The sequence below is a fragment of the Lissotriton helveticus genome, chromosome 5_1 (genome assembly GCF_964261635.1).
Source record: "Lissotriton helveticus chromosome 5_1, aLisHel1.1, whole genome shotgun sequence".
Taxonomy (NCBI): domain Eukaryota; kingdom Metazoa; phylum Chordata; class Amphibia; order Caudata; family Salamandridae; genus Lissotriton; species Lissotriton helveticus.
Genome location: NC_136065.1, coordinates 1,664,557,506 through 1,664,581,230, shown reverse-complemented (window position 1 = coordinate 1,664,581,230; position 23,725 = coordinate 1,664,557,506). Strand labels below are relative to the sequence as shown.

Sequence of the window (23,725 nt, the reverse complement as noted above, 5' to 3'; positions counted from 1 at the left end):
ATGTAAATTATCAAATTTACAGTCAATTGCAAGTTTTTTCAGGTCATCCACCCATTCATCTACCGTTTCTTCTTGGGTTTGTTTTCTTTGAAAAAATTTGTGTCTTATCACCCCCATACATACTTTGGGTGCAAAGTACTTATCCATGTTTTTGATTGTATTTTCAAATTCATCAAGATTGGAATCATCAGATTTGCTCATCCTGGAAAAGGTTTTTAATCCTATTGGCCCTAAAGAATGTAATAAAAGCCTCTTCTTTTGTTCAGGTTTCATTTTCTTTGTTTCATCAACAGCTTCCAAATAATTAACAAAATATTCTTTCCATTCTACCCATTTAATATTAGGTTGGGCACCTTTAACCCAAAATGCCTCCGGAGGACTAATTGAAAAATTTTGTTGCGCCATTCCTTTGTCTTTATCAACAATGTTCGCACTGCTATCACCTTCTTCCATGCACTGTGGAATTTGAATGTACCAACTTTATACAACAAAAAAAAAAAAAACCTTCTCCCGACTTCTCACCTGTTATACTGTCACAATATATATAATATTTATTCACTTCACCTTAAAATGTTGACCGGACTATATACGTTGTCACCGCCTCCTTAGTGCTGTAAAAATACCCAATTTCTGAGTCTTTTTATTTATACGTCGATCTCCTTCGTATTGAGTATTCAATTTGTAAACAATAGTCCATCAAAATGGCCACGTTGGGGTCACGCTGCGTGACCTGCGTCCGACGTCAGTTCCTGAGATGTGCAAGTGTCACGTTGCTTAGTGACGCGCGTAGTCTTCCTCGAGACAGTCGGCGCATGCAGTGGAATGGCGATGCTGTTCAAACCATGCAGGTAACGGTCGCTCAGCGATTAACACGTCTCTTAAGTGAAGATTGATTTAATTTGAACGCGCAATTTGTAGTCGGCAAGGCGGCGATATTTAAACAGTTTTAATTCGCAGGCAAGCGACTTACTGAAATTTTCCTCTCCGGTCTTCTCCTCACAATAAAATGAATTCTCCAGACTTGAATTTTTTCTCGTGAAAGTCTTCTATGTGCTCCAGTTTCCCTCGTCGCCAATTTGTAGTGAAGAGGTCCACAGGTGAAGTAGTTATATATATATATTTATTATAAGTTAATGTATGATAACAGGTGAGAGCCAGGGAAGCGATGTCTACATTAAACCGCTCTCCGTGTACTCTGCTAGTTCCACATGGAACCATCAACACTAACGTTCTATGTTCCAATCACGAGCTATTTAAAGAGAAACATACAACATAATAGGAGGGTTGACCGCGTGGTGGCACCGGTCTACCTCTACTCGCGGCAATTTACATTCGGCTCCTCGGCCTCGCTGCCACATTCCTGCCGCACAGTATGCTTTGGGCAGTTCCCTCGTTCTCTTCTCACTTTGCGGCCGCTGCTCCAGTCAGCCGCAGGTTTCACTCCTCTGCCTGCTGCGCGGTGGGGGAGGGGTGTCCACGCTGGAGTCCGGGCCGCTCCTTTGCCGACTCTTCACCCCGCCGCAGCTTCACAGCACACACGCTGCGCGGCGGGGCTCAACGCAGGGCCCAGACCGGGTGCAGCGAGGTGGGCTCTCGCTGGCCTGGGCTTTCTTTGGGGGCACTTGCTGGCGGCCGCTGCGGCCTCAGTCCATTTTACAGCGGGTGGGCTCCGCTTGCATTTAGTTCTTTTCTCTGGCCGCCCGTCAGCTCCCCTCACGCTGCGGGCGCTTTCTTTTGAGATTCTTCGCCCCGCCGCCGCATTTCACACACGCTGTGCGGCGGGGGATGGGGGACGCCGCAGGCAGGCCGCGGGTGGGCTCCGCGAGCCTTGCTTAGTTAATTGTACACAGCTGGCGAGTTAGCGCTTATAGCCTATGGCGGGTGGGCTCCGCTTTTGGGTGCTTTACAGTCTGGGGCTTGACCTTTGGCCGACGGGCCTGTCCTTCCGCGGGTGGGCACCGCGATGGTTTCTTTGTCCTCTTAGGGCACCGCCACGGCAGGGCGGGCTACGGCTGGCTGGAGAGGTGCGGAGTGGGCTCCTGGTCACCTTCTCCTTTTCCTCCAGGCCCGAGGCTCTTCACACGCCTCATGGGCCTCTCGGCGGCCGGTTTCCTTCTCAGGGGGTGTGCCTTTGCAGCAGGCAGCTCTCTCTTCCCCTTTTTCCTCGACGTTTTCTTTTAGCTGTGGCACGCTGGGCACAGCTCCGCTCTCGTCGCCAGTGTAAAGGGCTGTGTTGGGCCCTAGACCCTCATGCTGGCAAGCAGACATACACTGACGCAGGACACACTGGAGGTCTGGTGCAACTGGCCCAGGGCACGTGGGCTCGGCCTCTTTTATTACTGCTGTGTCACCTGACCAGTGACATCAGTGGTGGGTGGGTGTTCAGTGTAGTTACAGGCTCAGCACTAGAATGCTGACTTGTGCTGGGCATTACAAGGTCCAGGCTTCCACGGTCTTCAATGAGTGCTTTTGCGTCAGGGTCAACATGATCTTCCAGGTGGAAGTTCAGGTCTCTGAGTAGAAAGTAGTTGCTATAATCGAAGGTGTGTGGTGATGGCCAGTTCTGGGATGGTATTTGTGAAGTTGGTGCAGGAAGTCTGTAGATAAGTGCCGCTTATGGCAAAGTTGGCTGTGACATGGAGCTTGAACAACAGGTGTTCCATGTTGGAAAATGAGTTGTCTGTGGAGGAGGTTAGCTGTTGATGCTCATGGGGGTGATAGTGATTCTTCCTCCGGGCTTGGGGAGTCTGTCTTGCCTGGCGATCTTGGAGCCAGGGAGCTATGGCTGTGGCAAAGGCAGGTTCAGATGCAGGGTTCAGCCAAGTTTCCATGAGGAAAAGTAGGGCCAGGGCATTGTTGTGCAGCTGGTCCCTATCTCGGTGATGTTTGCTGAGTGAGCATGTGTTGAAGACTATGCAAGTGTTGTGTAGGTGATTGCAGGACTGCATGAGAAAGTTGGGTGTCGGCTGCTGTTAGTGCGGAGAGTGTTGGGTTTGGGTATGTGCAAACTTTCTGGAAGCGCAGAAGAACAAACAACTTAACATTATTAAACATTTTTTTCTCCATGAAATGTGTGTTTCAGAAACTGGTTATTTGGCGTCTTCTCCAGGACTTCTGTTTTCCTCAGCCCTTATTTTAAATACAATCTATGTCTCTATAAAACATGATATATTTAATAAACTACAATAGACCTTCAATATCTGTTATTGTGCAGTGCCTAGTATCTTTGCTGCCTTCTCAGCTAATAAAAATGTTGGCCTCGATTGTGAGGTCTTCATTAAATTGTGATCACTGTGCAAACTGTTTACGCAGGGATCACAATTTCGAGTTGTATGAGATGTCATACCTTCTCAGTACTGGGTGGAGTACATGCTGCACCCTGAGGTTTCCAACCTCAATGAATTTCAATAGGTCAAACATCTTGGAGTCTAGCAGGTGAATAGGCCCCAGCCTGTTTACATCCAGTCCCCTGGAGTTTGTTCTTTAACAGGCAAGATAAATGGTATATATTACAAGTTATGCCTTCCAGAATGGGACGTAACCCACAAAAGATGGTGCTAGGCTTCCCAAAATGTTCATGTGCTGGTGTTTACCAGATCGTTTCCCCTGTTAAATTCCAGCAGTTTTGACCTGCCTAAAATATGAGGGAAAATCAGAGAATGTAGTCTTTAATGTACACCATATCCTCCAGGAGGCTTTTCAGTGTTTTCTTTCATGTCCCCACATGTCAATACAGCCTTTCGGTTGTAGACTCCGAGGTTTGGAACTCCAGTTGTTGGTACCATGTTGGAGAATAATGGGGGATGGGATTTAGGTGCAAATTTAAGGCCCTAGAGGAGGGCCAGCATGGGGGAAAGACGCCCACTAGTTGTCTGTTTATTTATTTCTCTTTTTTTACTTTCCTTTACGTATTCTACCCTAGATAAAGGCCTTTTGGTACTGAACAGGAGGCAACATGACATCTGCATCTGGGGAGTACTCAAAGATCCTGCAAGAAGGTGAGTACTACAGAACAGTGGGTCTACAGCAAAATGTTAAGCACTGAACAACGTGATTATAGGACTGTCCTTTTTACCTCGAAGTGGATGGCTTGGTTTGTAGCCCTCAGTCTGCTGTCCATAAATCGGTTTGTTTAGGTAGTACTTTTTTCTTTTGGCATTCTTTGTCTCTGTATCTCACTGTCTTTGTCTCGCTCTCCTCTACTGTGCCGATTGCTCATTTGGTGTTCTTTCACTCCCCACCACTTCTACCCCCTACTATGGTTAACTTAGTTTGCTGTATTTACTTGTCTACCTAGGTTTTGGTTTCTTCAGGGTTTGGGTCTCTTTTTCTCTTTCACTGTCATGTACTTTACATGTATTGCCTCATATGGAGAGTCCTTGAATATATCTCAAATTCTACTGGCTTGATCTCTCCTACCCCTAAGAATAATTTACACAACCGAACTCTCTCCTGCCTTATATTTCTTCAAGGGCATTAAGTTGAAAAAACCAGACTTATACATGGCCTCCTCCATTAGTACTTTGTTGGTCTTCCCTTCCTCCTTCTCCCAGTCCTCCTTTTGCACTTGCTTGGTTTTCTCCCCTTCTTTAAGATTTTCTAGCTAACACGTCTAGAATTTTCATTGCTATTGATGTCTCTGAGGCGAAGATTATGCTTCTCTTTCTTCGCTGTTTATTTGCAAACATATTAAACAAAAAAACATAATTTCCCAGTTTATTACAAATTGTATTGGAGCCTCCAAGGGAACCAGACTCCGTTCATTGCAACAACCCATCCATTTTTGCCAAGGTGACGAACATCATTTATGGGTTGACCGGAACCATTACTCTTTAATGAAGGACTCAAATCGCTGCAATAGTCCTGGCAATAGCCAGCGACTCCTGAAATTCGCCAAGCCATGAGACACAGCTGTCCCCGAGTTATCAATGAACATTGAAACCCCTGTGGGTCCAACATTAAGTCTAGAAATATAGGGAGTTCAACTGGAGATACGCAAGACATCCAGAGGGATTCACTAGGATCAACTCTGCACATTGATTCAAAACCTGAGCTGCTACTCAGGGAATCTTAACAAACTGGGGAAACGCATATTGCATTGGGACTATGCCAATCCTGGAGAAAGGGGTTCCATGGCCAGAGCCATTGGCTCTGGTCTCCAACTGAAAAGTTGCTATATTTGCATGTTCAGATAAGAGGCAAAGAGATCCTTATTGCACGGACCCCAACAATCTTGTAGGGTCTGGATTACTGGGTTCAACTTCCAATCGCTGGAATCTTGAAGGTAACTCAAGTTCCAATCAACCACTACATTGTTGAGACCTGTAAGGTATTGTGCTCTCGCCAAACGTTTGTGTCGCTATCTTCACTAGTACTCTGGGTTTGGTGACTCCTGTGTACTGGACTGATGACACGCCCATTTGGAGAATGATGCAGCAGTTCAATTTACGAGGAGACCATGTCTCCCGGCAGCAGTTTCCGATAGTTTATGTGGAGACTCAATTTGTCTGTTGAGCAACAGATACCTGTGGATGCCTCTCCGCAGCTGGCTCCCAAACCCACTGGCTGGCGTCCGTCTGGGAGAAATAATATAGATCTGCTGTTCCAGGGTGACGTGGTCTAGCCACCACTGCACCTATCCTGTGATTTCTGGAGTCAAATGGATTAGTTCTGAGTATGAGACTCCCCCTTTGTAGGTGTCGGATATCAAGTCTCTGAAGGGCTCTTCAGTGCAGAGGCCCAGGAATATGGCTTGACTGGACGAGGCTAGCAGTCCCACAGTTTGGCTAAGACTTGCAAGGACACTTTGTCTTTGCCTAGGGTCGCTTTCATTACTTCCTGCACTGTCTTCATTTTCTGAGCTGGAAGTGAGAATTGTGCTGTCACTGAATTGATCTGGAGCCCCTGGCATTCTATGCACTGTGTTGAGGTCAACGACAATTTCTTGTCATTCACTAAGAAACAGAGTTTCTGAAGGATATAGAAAGTCCAATTCAGATGGGTTGTCAGAAGGACTTTGCCTTGTTCATCAAAGGAATTCTGTTGAGATAAACGATCAGTCTCACTCCTGTGACCTGAGGCTTTTCTACTACAGGCCTGCCTCATCACCTTAGTGAAACACCAAGGAGCGGATCAGAGGCCGTATGGCAGAACTTTGAACTCTTACAAATACCCGTTCCAAGAGAATTGTTAAAATGTTCTGTGGGGCGGAAAAATCGGGATCATGAAATACACGTCTTTTAAATGGAGATGGACCATCTAGTCGTTCTCTCAGAGAAGATCGCTGTAGATCCCTTCCATTTTGAAGTGGCTTTAAAGGATTTGCCCACTGAATTCTCTCAAATTGACCACTGGGCTGGAGCCCCAGTCTCTCTTGGTTGTTGTGAAAATGTTGCTGCAAAACCCGCATGGTGGGATAGAGTCTTGCAAATTGGTCTTTCAATAGAAGTTGATTGATTCCTGTCTCTATAAAGTTCTGATCTTGGCGGGGAAAATGGAGTGGTTGAGGGCGCTTAGTTCAGTCTGGGAGAACCATAGAACTCTATTTTCAAACCTGGTGCTGTTTCCAATACTCATTCATTGTTTATCAACTTTTGCCAGTTGACCAGAAAGACTTTTTTTCCTATCCCCAAGGGTCACAGAAGAAGCTGGTACGGATCTTACCTTTTGAACTTGTCCTTGAGTAGAAGTTTCCTGAAGAGCGGTACCCTCCTCTTTCATATCTGCTTCAACAGCCCCCAAAGCCCCACGTGCTCTGGAGGGACAGACTGTCCCTCTTGCTGAGTCTGACCATCTTCAGCGTCTAAATTGAAAGCTCTGGTAGACCTTGCAATATTAATTAGCCGGGCGATTGCCTTCTGTGTCAGCCGGCCTGGCCAAAAAGCTGTGGTTGAAATACTTAAAAAAAATAAAATTCTTCATTAAATTTTCTCAGAGAAAAACAAACCGTCTAATATGCCCCCAAACCCCTCAACTGTCGAGGTGGTTAAAACACTTTTTATAGCCACATCTGCACCTTGTCTAAGACTATGAATGTGTGGTCAGACTTTCCTAGATCTTTAACAAACTAAACAGGAGAGTATTGGCTATTGGACCCACCCCTGTCGTAGCGAGTTCTAATAATTTTGGATGAATTCTGAGGAGAATAGATCTCCTGTGTTCCACTGAAAGATCACAATTTGCGTTTCCTATTTGGCAAATGGTGTGTAGCGCCTACCCCATTAAGACTTTAGGGTCAATAGCCATACCTGATTCTTTGGCTTGTACTGCCATCTCTAAAATTTTACAAAAGGGGCCTAAGAGAGCTATAACTTTGTCATGACAGATCTCCAATTCCCTTCTAAGAATCTTAGGAGGAACGTTTCAAGACAGTTGCCATGTTCAGATCCAGTTCTGGTGTTTCCGCCACCGTGCCTGAAAGGTCAGGCCTGGGGCACTCTTCATGTAGGCGATTATGGGCATCCCTGTCTTAGCCCTTACAGAGCCTCACATGAGTACAAACTGCCACTGGGGGGATTAGAGGCCAATCAGTGAACCGAGGATGGACTATGTCATCCAGATCAAGATCAACATTTTTATTTTGAGTCTCTAGATTCCTTTGAGGGTTCTGTGCTTTAAGGTAGGGAGGACCCTTGTTTCCAGCCTTTAGGGAGCCTAGGCAGGGCTCGACAAATCTGAAAAATTGTTCTAGTCCTGCAGGTCTAGTATCTTGGAAAATCCCCTCGACCCAACTGCAACCTACTTGACCTCTGTCTCTGAAAACGGAGCAAAAGTTACAAGTTAACAAGATTTAAAGGCATCTTTTTTGCACAGTCCCTTTGTGAGCAATAAAAATGCCTTTAAATCTTGTTATCTTGACACTTTTGCTCCATTTTCAAAGACAGAGGACAAAAGTGAGTTTGTCTTCCTACTCGCCAGAAATGGCGAATAGGACCTAAAAATAGCTCGTCCTCATCCATTCTCCCTCGCAAATGCGAGCGGGCGTGTGGATTTGTCGAGCCCTGCTAGCGTAGTTCTGTGAGTCTTCTGAGTAGGAAGAATGTGTGGAAGTTTTGTGTGAGTTATACTCCACCGTATGCTGTTGGGAGTGAGTCCCACTGGTGGAAGGTTCTAGAGCTGAGTAAGCATGATCAGGAATGAGGTTCCTGGAGAGCCAGTCCAGGGCGGCCGCATTAGCCATTTATTGAATGGTGCCATTGCCTTGCCTCTCCTAGGGTAGGTATCATTGGGAAGTACACTAGTTTCAGTGGAGGGAATACTCAGAGGCATATACATGGCGTACTTACGTAGCTGCCTTGTAAAGGGTTGCAATGCCACTGCAACTGCTCTGTTAAGTGACTGATGGAGAGAGTTGTCAATGTCCTCAGCAAGGCTGTCTTCCAAGAAATATAAATCATCTACATGCTCCTCGTATGTATCTTCAGTGAGCGGGTTAGACTCTGCCATTGTCTTTTGAGTGGAATTTGCAGTTGTGTTCAGGTGGAAAAACACAGGATTTCTCTGCAGTATTTGTACACAAGTTAAAGTACATACCGGTATCCAAGCTACTATGAGGGTGGGCGTCCCCTTGAATTTCAGGCCGCCTAGTCAAGAGGTAAGAACTTTCAGCCTCTTGTTCAAAACCTGTATATTTATTTTACTTGACCCAGATTTTCAGGGCGTAGGAAAGATTTCAGTGCCTCTGTGTGAGTGAAGAGAATTTCTCACCCTGGTGGCAGCAAAATAAGGATATTGTGAGGTGGCTCTATAACCTGCCGAGAGCTTGCAGCGGGATCTCTATGCCAGTGGCGCTCGGCACGCATCGGGGTTGGGCGTTTGTTGGGGGAGAGGGTTGTTAAAATAATGAAGAAAAACAACTTACCTCTTCGCTACGTCTCTTCTGCGTCTTCCCAACCAGGAACAGGAAGCACATCCAGGCTCCCCTCACCAATCACAATGCTGCACTACTGCGCTGTGATTGGTCTGAGCGCCGTGGCTCGGTGCTCAGCCGAGGAATGGGAGGCTGAGAATGTTGTCCACACAGGCTGTACTGCAGCCTGGGTGGAGAACATGCAAAGTACGCATGACTGTTTCGCCAGCCCAAGAGGGCCAGCCAGTCAGTCATTGCGCACTTACTGTGCACACCACTCCTCCCTTCTGCTCTGAGAGCAGAGCAGCCCGCCCTGCAAAGACACCCACTGCAGGAACAAATAAAATGATAACAGCTCGTTATTATCATTTTATTTTTCCTTTATTTCCACTGCTAAAAGCAGTGGGCCGACTTTCCTCGGCCTTAGCAGAGGAGCCGCCACTGCTGGATGCTCGATATAATTGAGCTGCCCTCCAGGCTCTGTTTTCCCTACTGGCTGCGAGACAAAGGACTATGCACCATGGCCGTTTGTAAGGCCGAGCGCGAACACCTTCCCTTGTCTTGACAACCCCCTCTGGGTGCAGGAAATTGGACAGAAGAGAACAATTATTGAAATAAATGTACTTCTCTCTAGATGGAGCAGGAAAAAATAAGACACTAATATGATGTTGAGGATATTTATGGCACTAGGTTCATGGTGATTGGTGTGTGGAATATGACGTCCTATAAAGGTCATGGGAAATGTAGTTTTCTATTGATTAAATATGCTATTGTTTGTTATCAATCTTTTATATAGGCATTTCCTCAGTTGATACATTCACTATGATGAGGTATTCTGTTATGATGTTGTTTACGCCGTGGCTCCGCTCCTTGCGCCATGGTGGAATGTTGGGGTTTGAAGATTCTACAGCGAGAGGCGCACGGCTAACCTGTCAGTGAGGAGTTGCTGGCTGAAGGCGGCGGGTGCGCTGGCGTTGTGTTGCTGTACTATAATAAATGCCTAACCCTACACTGTGTCTCCGCCTCATGTTGTAAGCTACAAAATGTTCTTGGCGACGAGCGTGGTCTTCGGTCAGCAGGCAACACGACGTACAGCGGAGAGTTGGCGTGCGAAGATCTAGGAATTCACGTGAGGCGAGTAAACCTCTCCGATGCGGTCGGGGAAGAAAATCTGTTTAGGATGATCGCAACGTATCGAGGGAGAGAGGTATGCCCACGCAGTCACAAACGATGAGTAAGAAAATAATTTTGTGAATGAGTGCTTGAAGGCTTAATGACAGGAGCGTCAGCTGACGAGCGGAGCCATAAATCTACCGTGAATGAGGTGTGCAACACCGAAGAAGTAGATGTAGGAGACTTGTGGAGGGCAGAGCGCATGCTGGATGTGACAGGACTGTCAACAGTGTTGAGCTGCGAGCGGAAACAAAAATATGCCGGGTATGTGATGAGCCACATCGAAGACTAATTGCAGTCCGGGTGTGAAATTTTGGTGGAGAGAGCAGGATCGCACATATGAAGGTGTCGATGTAGCGAAATAAGAGTAAAAATCGTCATTTGTCAGGATCTGTGGGACAATAGAGGAAAAGAAGGACCTAACAGGAAATTGCGATTCTCCTATTAACATGACCAGAGAATCTGGATTTCATTAAAGACACGGAGGCTGACATTATGCATTTATCCTTTAATAGCAACTCACACAGCCGCACTACATCACAAAGGATAAAGTTCTAGAGTTAACAACAAAGGATGTATCCAGGAGATGATCTGCCTCTTTTAAAAGAATCGCAGCAGGAAAGTACTTCAAAAACTGAGAGATCCGGGTAACAGGAAAGAACTTCATAGGCTGAGAGATCCAGGTGGAGCTTGAAAAACATCATGGAAGAAACTTCAGCAAGTCAAAGGCCAGCCGGTTAAACGGAATTGCCTGAAAGAAAGAAATGAATAAGAACCAAGAGCCTGAAAGAGCTATCTCATCACATAGGCATAATAATAGATTAAAAACAATTGAAGCAATCAATAAGATCATGAACAAATACAATATATCAAAAGATGTAATAAGTTCATAAAAGACATCCCTAAAATTGTAAAAGGGAGGAGGGAGGGATAATGTCAGCCTCCGTGTCTTTAATGAAATCCAGATTCTCTGGTCATGTTAATAGGAGAATCGCAATTTCATTACAAGACCGGAGGCTACATTATGCATGTTCGTAGCCCCGAAGGACCACCTCAGACATATGCTCGATAGGCTTGCAGTAATGACGAGCAAAGGTGTTAGCATTTGACCAGTCAGCAGCTTTCAGGATATCATCCAGCTTACCACCTGACCAGAAGGATTTACTGGCCATAGCTCCTCTAATAGAATGTGCTTGAAACTACCAGCAAGATTCATGGTAGATTTAACCCATCTAGCTATGGAGGTGGAAGAAACAAGTTTGAAAGGTTTCACAAAAGAAACTAAAAGTTGATTTGCATCATTAGGGCGTAGGAGAGACATCCTAGCGTCATATTCTTTCATACAAGCAACCACACAAAGTTTAGGCAAAGTGTCAAAACGAGGATAAAAGATAAAATCTGACATTGTTTTAGTTCTTCTTAGTAATTCAAACTTGACACCAAACATATCATAACATCTATTTGAAATGTCTAAGCTTCTGATGTCAGATACTCTCCTACAGGAGATTAAACATAAGAGTGTGGCGAGTTTAAAGGAGAGAATCTTTCTATTAAGGGAAGAATTATCTGGCCAAGAACAAAAAAAGTCTAAAATACATTTGACATCCCAAAGGGTCTGGTATTTAGGTCTAGGGGGTCTTCTTAGTCTTATACTCTTGACGACCCTACAAATGATAGGATTTTTACCTACCGATTTACCGTTGATAGGAGAATGACCAGCAGAGATTGCGGATCTAAAGCAATTATTAGAGCGATAGGAAAGGCCTCTGTCAAATTGTTCGACCAGAAAATTAACGATATTCACGACAGGAGTCTCCACGGGATCCAGACTCCTTTCCAGGCACCAATGAAACCATTTCTTCCAAATGTTGTTATATCTAAGGTGTGTTCCAGGTGCCCAAGATTCTCCGAGAAGAGATAGAGCTGTCGACGAAAGTCCAGACAGCTCGTTGGATTGCCTGACACTTTCCAGGCAAGAAGGTTCAAATTCCCCTCGAGAATAAGATGATGATCTTCCCCGTCTGCGTTTGAGACCAGGCCTGGAGAGGCTGGGATCAGAAAGGGAACGTCGCATGCTAGTTCCAGGGCTGTCGGGAACCAAGCTTGGGACGGCCAAAAAGGAGTTATTAGGATCAGGGGGCATTGATCCGATCTGACTTTCTGAAGGACCCTCTGAATCATGGCGAAAGGAGGAAAGGCATAACCCAGGAAGTGAGACCAAGGTTGGAGAAACGCGTTCACAGCAAGAGCGCCCGGGTCTGGCATCCAACTGAAGTAGTTGGGAAGTTGGAAGGTAAGTCTGCTGGCAAATAAATCCACGTCTATGGGACCCCAAAAGTGGAAGAGGGAATTGAAGACGTTCACATCGAGTTTCCAGTCCGAGAAGTCTATAAGGAATCTTGAATTCCAGTCTGCAGAAATGTTCGATTTCCCGGGAAGATATTCCGCCCTGAGGGAAATTTTGTGTTCCAGACAGAACATCCAAAGTTTCCTGGCAAGATTGGAGAGATCTGCAGATCTCGTCCCTCCAAGGCGATTGATATAGGCCACAGCGGAAACGTTTTCCATTTTCAGAACAACTGACCTCCCTTGGATGGAGTGTTTGAAGCTCATAAGAGCGTATAAACCAGCCGTCAATTCCAGAAAATTTATGTGTTGAGAGGATTCCGATAGGGTCCAGACCCCACCGGTGTCCTGGTCTTCCAAACGAGCACCCCAGCCATGAAGACTGGCATCTGATTCTAGGACAAAATCCGGGGATGAGCCGAAGATAGCTTTGCCGTTCCAGGCGTCTAAGTTCTCCAGCCACCAAAAGAGCTCTGCTCTCGCATCTGGATCCAGAGACACAAAGTCCCCATACCACAGACCTGAATTGAGGGCTCTTCTTTTTATTCTTTAGTGCGCGGTAGTTCAGAGGCCCCGGAAAAATAGCCTGGATGGAAGAAGAAAGGAGCCCAAGTAGTCTGGCTAGTTCGCAGAGAGTCAAAGACTCTTGTTTCAAGACAGACCTGATCTCCTTCCGGATCTTGGCAATCTTCTTGGCAGGAAGAAGGAGAAGGCATTTCAAGGTGTCTAGGGTGAAGCCGAGGAATTCTATAATTCTGCAGGGAGAGAGGATGGATTTCTCTCTGTTGATGATTAATCCTAGGCTCTCTAATAAGTTCATGGAGGTCTTTAGATCTCTTAGGAGGTCTGAATGGGATTGGGACATGATAAGGATATCGTCCAGGTAAATGATGAGGCGGATACCTCTTTCTCTTAGGATTGTAACGACACACTTCATGATCTTGGTAAAACACCAAGGGGCAGAAGAGAGGCCGAAGGGAAGAGCTTGGAACTGATAAAGACGTTCTTTCCAAGTAAATTGAAGGAAAGGTTGATGTTCCTTGTACATACGGATGGTGAAGTAGGTGTCCTTCAGGTCTAACTTGGCCATCCAGTCTCCTTCGAGAAGGAGATCCCTTAGGAGGTGGATACCCTCCATTTTGAAATGGCGATAAACTAGAAATGTGTTGACTTCTCGAAGGTTTATTACGGGTCTCCAACCCTTGTCCTTTTTCTGAACAAGAAACAGTGTGCTTATGAATCTTGCATCGTACCAGGGAACCTCCACTATTGCGTCTTTTTTGAGCATAGAAACAATTTCTTCCTCCACGATCTTTTCTTGATCTTCTGAGAGGACGAAGGGCTGGGGTAAGTGTGACTGGAGGGGAATCTGTAGGAAGTCTATCTTGAAGCCCATGACGGTTTCTAAAACCCATGGATCTTGGGTAATCGAATCCCAAACATGATAAAACTGTTTTAGCCTGCCCCCTACTATGGGAGGGATAGAAGAAGGAGGAGTAGTACTTACTTGTAGAGTTGGAGGTGTTGGGAGTACCTCGACCTCTTGAACCACGGTTTCTCGGGCCTCTTCCTCTTTGGGGAAAGAAGGGTTGTCTAGGGGGGTAGAAGCCCCTTCCTGTTCCTCTGAAGGATGAATAGGGTCGTTGGTTGCCTCGGCCGGAAGAGCGACCCCTTCTACCGGCCTGGCCAAAAAGGTTGGTGTTGAATACCCGTCTCAGGTTATTTTGAGCTCTATCAAGGGCAGTAAAGGTGGATACGTATTTACCAATCTCCTTGATTATGTCCTCTCCGAAAAGAAGGCCTTGGGGGTTCTGGGAGGGTTCCTTCTCCGCCATATCACCTAATTTGGGGTTGATTTTGTTTAGAATGGACCTCCTCCTTTCAACGATCATACTTGAATTGGTGTTGCCAAGGAGAACGATGGCCCTTTGGCTCCAACCTCGAATGAGATCAACGTTCAAGGGGGTAGAGGAGAGGTGGGATTGTTCAGCCATATCCAGGATTCTAACCAGGGGTCCTAAAACGTCTAAAAGGCGGTCTTGGCAGCCTTTAAGGGCTCTCTCCAATCCTTTTCTGGGATCACATCCTAATTTAAATAAGAATTTGATGAGGTTTGGATCCAGGTTTGGAGTTTGACAGACCATTTCATCAATGGTAGGTCTGGCGGATTCAGACCTCATTGTGTTTCTGGTGTTTCTATCCAGAAGGTTTCTCAACCAGCGTGTGACAAATTTGGAAACATGATCCTGTGGGAACCATTTTGAGCTGTTAGGGTGAGAGATGTTTAGGGGAGAAAACATCTCTTCTCCAATAGGGTTTAAAATAATATTTTTTGGGGTAGGTTCCGGATCAGATTGGGAGTTAAGATCATGTTGGACCTCATCCAGGTCAAAGACGAATTCGTCTGAAGGGTCTTTGGAGGAGTTGTCATCAAAGGAGGAGGAAGAGGAGTCAAGACCAACATTCTTATTTTTTTGGTTAGCACTATTCCAAAGTGTGCCACGAGGGACACTGTACATATTTGTGCCGCCATGGGCACCGGTCAAGGGAGTGTCCCGAGGGACATCCGGTTCAAGTGGGGCGCGGTGGCCTCCCATCCAAAGTGAGGTGCTAGGACCTCCTGTGCTATGAAAGGCGCTAGGGCCTGTAGTGCTTTCGCAATGTTTGGTCTTTTTGGGTCTCTTACAGTGTAAGGGGAGATCCTGGGGGTCACACGGTCTTTTAGAGAGCATGGCTTCTCTGAGAGAGGACATCATGCATGACTTAATTTCTTGTTGCAGAAATTTTTTAAGTGAATCGTCAATGGGGGCAGGTGAGCTAGCAGTGGCGTCATCAGAATCCATGTCAGACATGGTGTAGTAATGAAAGGATATAAACAGGTAAGGTAATAATAAACTTCTCCTCTTTTTTTTTTTTTTTTAAGTTTAAGTCTAAAGCTACCCCCCTTTTTTTTTTTTTTATATAGTAAGGGTGATTATTCTAACCTGAAAGGGTAAAGGGGTATAATTATTATGGTGAGTAATGGGTAATTAAATTATTAGGGTAAGTAATGGGTAATTAATAGGCTCATATAAGTCCTTAACAAAAATATTGGTAAACCTAAGCGGTGCTATTGTCAAAAAGCGTGTTTGAAATAAAAGGGTATGATTCTTAAATAAAGTCGGGAAATGAGCGCAGTAGTCGAGTGTCTCCGGCGGCTGAAGCAGAGCAACTGACAAACTATTTAGTCGTGCTCGAGCTCAGCCGCCGGAGGAAAGGAAAGTCGCTTGGAAGGGGAAGCACGCAACGCGGGTGTTGCGAGCGTGCTTTCCTCTAAGCCAAAAATGAGGAAATGGTGCGAGATCGTAAGCGCACCGCCGCTGATGGAAACGGAGATCCGACGCACGTCTCAAGCGGCGAAAGGCGAGAAAAAAGGGAAAGCCGAAATGACGGTAGAAAGGGGAGTGCGGTTGCGCGCTTTGCAGAAATAAAGGGGGTGGACAACCATAAATTGGAAGTCCATTGGGAAGGAGGGTGGGATGAGGGGGGGGAGCCTGTGCCACCCACGAAGGAAAACTGGTGCTAAAGCACAGAGTTAGGGGGGTGAAGGAAGGGAAAACAACCGCATAAGGTCACTGGATAACGATAAAACAGGCATTAAATCAGCACAGAGGTACAGGCTTATAAAGGCTGCATAATACATTAAAATCAACACGACATAGTGACATGGAATTTAAAAAATATAAGTCTAAGCTTAAAATGAAGGAGCAAGCTGGCGAGCCGCTTTTAAAAGAGGCAGATCATCTCCTGGATACATCCTTTGTTGTTAACTCTAGAACTTTATCCTTTGTGATGTAGTGCGGCTGTGTGAGTTGCTATTAAAGGATAAATGCATAATGTCAGCCTCCGGTCTTGTAATGAAATTGTGAGGTGAAAGAGCTGTCAACTGACTGTAATTGTGCCTGGCATGTATAACCGGAGTCTGCTGTAGTTTTAAGAGAAATACTGCCATCTTGTGGTATTAAGTGGTATATATGTGTTAATTAATATACTGCAAAAAGGCCTGCTGTGAAGTCTGCTGTGGGTATTACAAAAAGAAAAGTGAACTGCTATTCACCCAAGGATTACATCAGCTTATTTACAATTCTGACTTTGTTATGGATGCAATCATTATTTTCTTTTGGTAAAAATATTTCATCTAAATAAATAAAAATAGAGAGGAATAAGGAGACATTCCCTGCATTTTTACTAGTCAAATTAGTTTTGGAGTATACATTTAATTCAAAAATGGATGTAACAGCCCTTGATGTCTCAGCAGTGTCTACTCCTCCTCACTTAATCAACCAGAGAATCCAAGTATAGAATGGGATGAGTAGATTGAGATGTTTGATAATTATTTGGAAGCCTTGGATGCGTAGGACTACAGTAGCAATAGAAAAAAGCGATATTACTTACCAATTTAGGTAAAGGACAACACATTTTCAAGTACTTACCTGTTGCAAACAATGAACGTGGTCAACCCATTGAGAATGTTTTTGAAGAGGCACGAAAAAGATTGGAATTGAGATTTGCGAAAGAAACAAATATAGCGTTGAGAATATACAAATGTTATACCCAGCCACAGAAAGTAGGGGAGTCTATTGATGACTTAGTCACTAGACTTAGCGAACTCTCATTAAAATGTAAATTTGGTCCTATGACTGAGGAAATGATACGGGACCAACTGATTGTTCAATGTAGGAGCAGAAAAACACAGGAACGCTTATGGGTTTAGGGTGGAACATTGGGCCTGCCAGGATCAATACAACCGCAAAATATAATTATTTGGGAGTTTGGGTCAACGAGATGTCTAGACCTGCAGCTCACCTAGCTGCCTTGCAAAAGAGAGCAGGAGCAATCACATACTCCCTGACCCGGTTGAATCTGTCCATGAGCAGTCCCTCTGCAGAAGCCATCCTGAAGGTGATCAAAGCCACTCTTCTTCCTGCCTTAACCTATGGGCCAAAATAATTACAAAAAGGGGGTGGTGATGGACAGAGTATCCGAGTTAATCAGAACCCTCCTACCCAGTCAACAGATCAGGGCTTGATCCATCACCGTTTTTTAGCTCACTGCACCATCCCAGTTCAGTACCTGGCTATATGCAAATTAGTCTGTCCCTGGCCCAGTGCATCATGGGAACAGGGCAGACCAAACTACCAAGCCAATTCTTCACTGGAAAGGAAACAAGCTTCCGGGGACCGGTTTCTGGCATTACAGCCGTCTTCGGCCCGGCTTGCTTGAATCCTGATGGTGCAATGAGCAAGGGACTCATATCTGAGCATACCCTTCCACACTCATGGTGGCCAAAATAATTCCAGTAAAGAATTGGCTTGGTAGTTTGGTCTGCCCTGTTCCCATGATGCACTGGGCCAGGGACAGACTAATTTGGATGTAGCCAGGTTCTGAACTGGGATGGTGCAGTGAGCTAAAAAACTGTGATGGATCAAGCCCTGATCTTGTGACTGGGTAGGAGTGTTCTGCTTAATTCAGATACTCTGTCCATCACCACCCCCCTTTTTGAATCGTTTTGGCCACCACAAGTGTGGAAGGGTATGCTCAGATGTGAGTCCCTTGCTCACTGCACCATCAGGATTCAAGCAAGCCGGGCCGAAGACGGCTGTAATGCCAGAAACCGGTCCCCGGAAGCTTGTTTCCTTTCCAGTAAAGAATTGGCTTGGTAGTTTGGTCTGCCCTGTTCCCATGATGCATTTGCATGTAGCCAGGTTCTGAACTGGGATGGTGCAGTGAGCTAAAAAACGGTGATGGATCAAGCCCTGATCTTTTGACTGGGTAGGAGTGTTCTGCTTAATTCAGATATTCTGTCCATCACCACCACCCCCTTTTTGAATCATTTTAACCTATGGGCATCAGGCCTTTCCCGGCGCATGCTCTACTAGTCTTAATCTCGCCCAAATTTCCACCTATAAAAAAAATCTTCCATCTTCCAAGTTTTATTCAGCGGGCAAGACTATGCTTGGAGCTGGGCCTAGAAAGACAATTAATTTATTGCGAGGCCGATACCTTGAAATATTTTATAAGGACACTAAAAGCAGGCGACAACACTTTAAAATCCCAGCTAAAAGGAATTTTTTCCAGTCCTGGCAACCCTTGGAACACTCAGATGGCAAAGGCCATAAAAGTGCTAGAGATGGACAACGCATCTCTTTTTTCGGACACTATTCCTTACTCAGCCTGGAAAAATGCCATCAACAGGCAGGCCAAATTAATCTCCCATCGTATGGATCTGCACACTGTAAAAACATCTACCATTTTGCTCCCCTTGAACTCTTCGTATCTTCCCGGGAAACCGCAAGCTTATTTCCAGGAAAATTTAAACGCAGTGGCACGGAAGTATATAATGTTCATGCGTCTTCTTGGCCTGCGTTCGACGGCTTTCAATAGATGGGCTCCAACAAGCGAGGGGGGGCCTGCAGATTGTGCAATTACCACTCTGAATCATGGCTGCATCTTCTATGTTGTTGTCCGGCCTTAGCTGGCCCTAGAAAGTTTCTCTTGAAACCCTTGTATTTAAGTTGGGGCATTAGGTCATGCTGGGAGGCTTCGGCCCTCTGTTTTGCATCTACTGACACTCAAGTGCTTGCAAGGTCTGGAAAGTTTGTGAGACTCTTGGACAATCTTCTGTCACCTTCTACGGTCCCTGCTCTCCTACCCCTTCCCTCTCAAAAACTCATTACAGATTTTTTCTCTCCCGTGGTTTAGTATCCTTTGTTTTATTCATCTCTTATCTTTGGTCTAACGCAGCAAAATGTTTACATCGGCAACTATAAGACTGTTTTTATAAGCATAATGGACACTAAGGGGTCCATTATGATGATGGGCGGATTGCCTCCGCCAGGGTGGCGGTGGCATTCCGCCCTACAAGCACTCTCGTTTTCCCCTCCGCCAGATTAGGATGGCGGAGGGGACAGCGGCGGACGGAAAGACCGTCCGCCGCTTTACCGCCGCGGTTGCTTTGCGACCGCGGCGGTAATGGATTAATATGGTGGCGGTGTCCAATGGACACCGCCAGCCATATTACAATGGCACCAAGTAGAGGCCTTTCCGCGGCGGCAATGCCGCCACGGAAAGGCAGGCGGGAATTGCTGCGGGGGCCCCCTGCAGGGCCCCCACGTTGCCAACACTGTCGGGGGGCACATGGGGGGTACCTATGGTACCCCCCCACATTTGCATATGCAAAGCGGCAGGCACCGCGCGGTGCCTGCCGCTTTGCATATGCAAATGCAACAAAGCATTTTTAGCATTGTGGCGGGCGGTGCAGAGTGCACCGCCCGCCACAATGCTAAAACTACAGGATGTGCCCGCCACTGTGGCGGGCACTTCCTAATTCCCCCCACGGGACCCCCGCCCTTATGGCGGGCGGTCCCGTTCCCCACTATGGTGACGGGCGGACAAAGTCCGCCCGTCATCATAATGGACCCCTAAGCCTTGAGAGCCATTTCTCAGCTCTGTCTTTTAACATGACAAAAGTGTTAATGCTGATTTTTATAAAAGTGCTAATATTGTCTTTTTTATAAGCAATGGTTTTAAGTAACTGTGCTAAGTTAATAAAAACAAACAAACGAAAAAGATTGGAATTGAGATTTGCGAAAGAAAGAAATATAGCGTGGAGAAGACACAAATTTTATACCCAGCCACAGAAAGTAGGGGAGTCTATTGATGACTTAGTCACTAGACTTCGCGAACTCTCATTAAAATGTAAATTTGGTCCTATGACTGAGGAAATGATCCGGGACCAACTGATTGTTCAATGTAGGAGCAGAAAAACACAGGAACGCTTATGGGCTGCTAAAGACCCCTCTCTTAAGGATGCAATTGACATTGCTAAAATAATTGAAGAGTCGGATTCTTGCGTGAAAGAAATGGATCGTAGGGATTCCAAAATTAACATGTCTAATGAGAGTGAAACTTCTGTTGTGGATGGTTGGGAAGGGGAGGTAGCTGTATCTACTAGGTTCAAGGGTGTAAAGAATACTTTGGGGGGTAGAATGTATCCCAGCAGGTTTGGAAATAAGACTTGTGGAAAGTGCGGTAGTACTTATCACACGTCTGACTCAAAGCAGTGTTGGGCCATTGGGAAAGAATGTAGAAGGTGTGGCCGCAAGGGTCATTTTGCAAGAATGTGTAGAGATGTAAACAAAGGAAAGGTAGCAATGTTATCGGAAGAGCCTAATGTTTATGAATGTTCTTACAGACCTGATAGAATCCTGTGTGTTGAACCTTCTTTGTATGATGTTGTTGAGAATGGAGAAATCCTTCTCACTGAACCTCATAATTTAAATGACAGAAGGAAACACAGGCCCAAAGCAGAATTTATCATTGAAAAGAAGAGAGTTGATCTTATGGTTGACTCGGGGTCACTATATACAATCATACCTAAAAGAATTTTCAAGCAGGAGTGGCCTAACAAAAAATGACTACCCAAAGATATTAACCCTGGAGGGTATCTAGGTGAGCAGATAGACATACTAGGCTACATGGCAACTGATATTGTTTTTAAAAACAGATCTGTCAAAGGTAAGGTGTATAGCAGAATCGGGCCCCCCTATTTTGGGTTGGTAACACCAATATGACCTCCATATTAGAATTGACCCACACGCTGTTGAACAAGTCATGGTGGTGGACGACCTTTCAGTGGAAGACATCTTGGAGGGAGGTACAAATGTTTTCAGAGTTCAGCTCGGCAACTTAGAGGGATATGTTCACAAGATAAAGCTTAAAAGTAATGCTGTTCCTGTGCAACATAAGCTGAAAAAGGTTCCCATCATGGTAAGAGGGGAAGTAAAGAAAATGTTGGATGAAATGTTATCAAATGGTGTCATCGAGCCGATTGAGTGCTCATCTTGGATTTCTCCGGTTGTAATTTCACAGAAAGCAGATGGAAATTTACGTTTCTGTGTTGACCTTAGAAGTCTGAATCAGAACATCATTCCTGACACTTTTCCTCTACCTAACATAAACAAACTTATGGTGTTGCTTAGAGGGGCGAAATACTTTTAAAAGCTTGACCTTCGTCATGCTTATCAGATACGCTTGCATGAATCTTCAAAGCACTTGACAGCCTTCATCACCAATGAAGGGATATTTCAATTTACCAGAATGCCCTTCGGGTTATGTTCGGCCGCAAGTGTATTTCAGAGGATGGTCACAGAGATTTTCAAAGATCTAAAAAAGTCATCTATTTCCAGGATGATATCTTGGTATTTGGTAAGAGTGTGAGTGATCATAACTCTGCCTTGAAAGATGCTCTAGGCAGAATTCTTGAATCGGGTTTAACTTTACGCAGGTAAAAATGTTCCTTTTATGGCAACTGAGGAGGAATACCTGGGACATTCCATCTCATCTGATGGTGTTAAACCAAAGAGGGACTTACTGGCATCTATAAAATTGGCTCCTGTTCCTACCAATAGAGACCAATTGCGCTCATTCATTGGGTTAATTGAGTATTATTCAAAATTTGTCAGAACTATGCAAGTAAGACAGAACCCCTTAAGATACTCATGAGGTAAGGTGTCAAGTTTTGTTGGGGGGATGATCAGAAAAACTGTTTTGACAACATAAAGGTGGAAATATGCAGCGCAGGCATTTTGGTTCCTTTTGATGTAAATGGGAAAACTATTATCACTGTGGATGCAAGTGACACTGGCATAAGGGCAGTATTATCGCAGAATGATGGCACTAATGACAAAACTGTGGCATTCTCTTCTCGCACTTTGACTTCTACTGAGTGCAGTTACCCTGTTATAGAAAAAGAAACTCTGGCAGCTGCGTGGGGTGTGGAATATTTCAGGATGTATGTGTGGGGGCGCAGATTTAAGCTACGCACTGACCATAAACCTTTGTTGAAAATACTGTCACCAGGTGGAACAGGGAAGGGGTCAGCCAGACTGGCTAAGTTAGCCTCCAGACTACAGGAGTATAATTTTGATGTTGAATTCATTTCGTGCATGCGTAATGTCCAAGCCGATTGTATGTCGCGCCTATCCTTAAACTGGGAGGAAGTAGACAAGACAGGGGTGTCCAAAAGAGAGAGAGAAGGAGCTATCTCTAGTGTTGAGGACGTGGTCCAGTGGAGTTGCGGCGCTGTCAGTAAGAAAGAGTGGGCAGAAGCTATGTCTCAAGATGAAGTTCTAAAAAAATGTCATGAACCTCATCTCGAAGGGAAGACGCAGGGAAAGCACCTTGCCCATCAGCATTAGACCTTTTAATGCAGTCATTGACGAGTTGTCCACTGTTGCAGATCAAGTTATCATGTGCGGCGATAAGATAATTCCCCATTTAGCATTCATAAGAGACTTTGATTTAGCGCATGAACTTGGGCCAAACTATTACAAAGAAACGATTGAGAAATGAATTCTGGTGGCCAGGAATGGATGGGGATGTGGTTGATTGGGTTGAGAGATGCAGTGAGTGTCACAAAAGCGAGAAAAGACTTAAAGTGGGACCCCAATCTGTCCCTAGTTCCATCCATGACCCTGGCGTGGTGTGGCACAGCATATGCCTTGATTTTATCGGACCTATGCAGGGTGTCCACCCGAGTAAAAGATTTGGCTTAGTTGTAATGGATGTCAATACTCGGTGGCTCAATGTTTATCTTCTCCCTGAAATAACCACTAGAGTTACCATTAGAGTACTACGCATGATTTTCATTTTTTTTTTCTTTTTTTATTGATTCAGTTCAAAGCCATATATACCAGAAAATAAACATACGAGGGGATTATATCATAACCAAAACAACATGTTAAGATTTACATTTTCAGGATAAATAATATAGACATATAAGCAGTAAACATGATTTTAACATAAAATAGATAACTGCTATACGAATTATCTCCTTTTGATAGCAGGAATAATAATCACTGATATCCAAATATTCTATCAAAGTCTTCCAGATTTTGTACCCTCTACGCTTTTTCACAATCGATTTGATGCGATATAAATTAAATTCAAAATAAAAGATATTATAAAACTTTGCTCTCCACATTTCATATGTAGGTGCTTCAGGCTTTAGCCACATTGATGATATGCAAAGGCGAGCTACAGCCATGGCCATGAATATGATATATCTATTTTCTTGATAACCTAAAAACACTTCGTTATCATTTGATAAACCAAAAATAATCATCTCTCTTGAGATTCTTACATCGCATTTTGTGATATGTGCTAGTAAGATTTCTATGGATACAAAAAACGGTTTTAATATAGGGCAGTCTGAAAAAATATGCATAATATCTGCTAAATCACATTGGCATCTATAGCATTTCCCATTATTGCGACTACTCCATTTTGACATTTTAAGTGGTGTATGATAAAGATTAA

At 44.9% G+C, this 23,725-nt stretch overlaps 1 protein-coding gene across 1 annotated transcript in view; it reads left to right on the top strand.

The window, feature by feature from the left end:
• Positions 1 to 23,725, top strand: part of HAUS4 (HAUS augmin like complex subunit 4) — a 288,206-nt gene that overhangs the window by 10,285 nt on the left and 254,196 nt on the right. The window contains exon 2 of the mRNA XM_078644887.1: positions 3,923 to 3,998. Coding sequence (XP_078501013.1) covers positions 3,956 to 3,998 — 43 coding nt within the window. The 5' untranslated portion in view covers positions 3,923 to 3,955. The remainder of the gene's footprint in view (positions 1 to 3,922; positions 3,999 to 23,725) is intronic.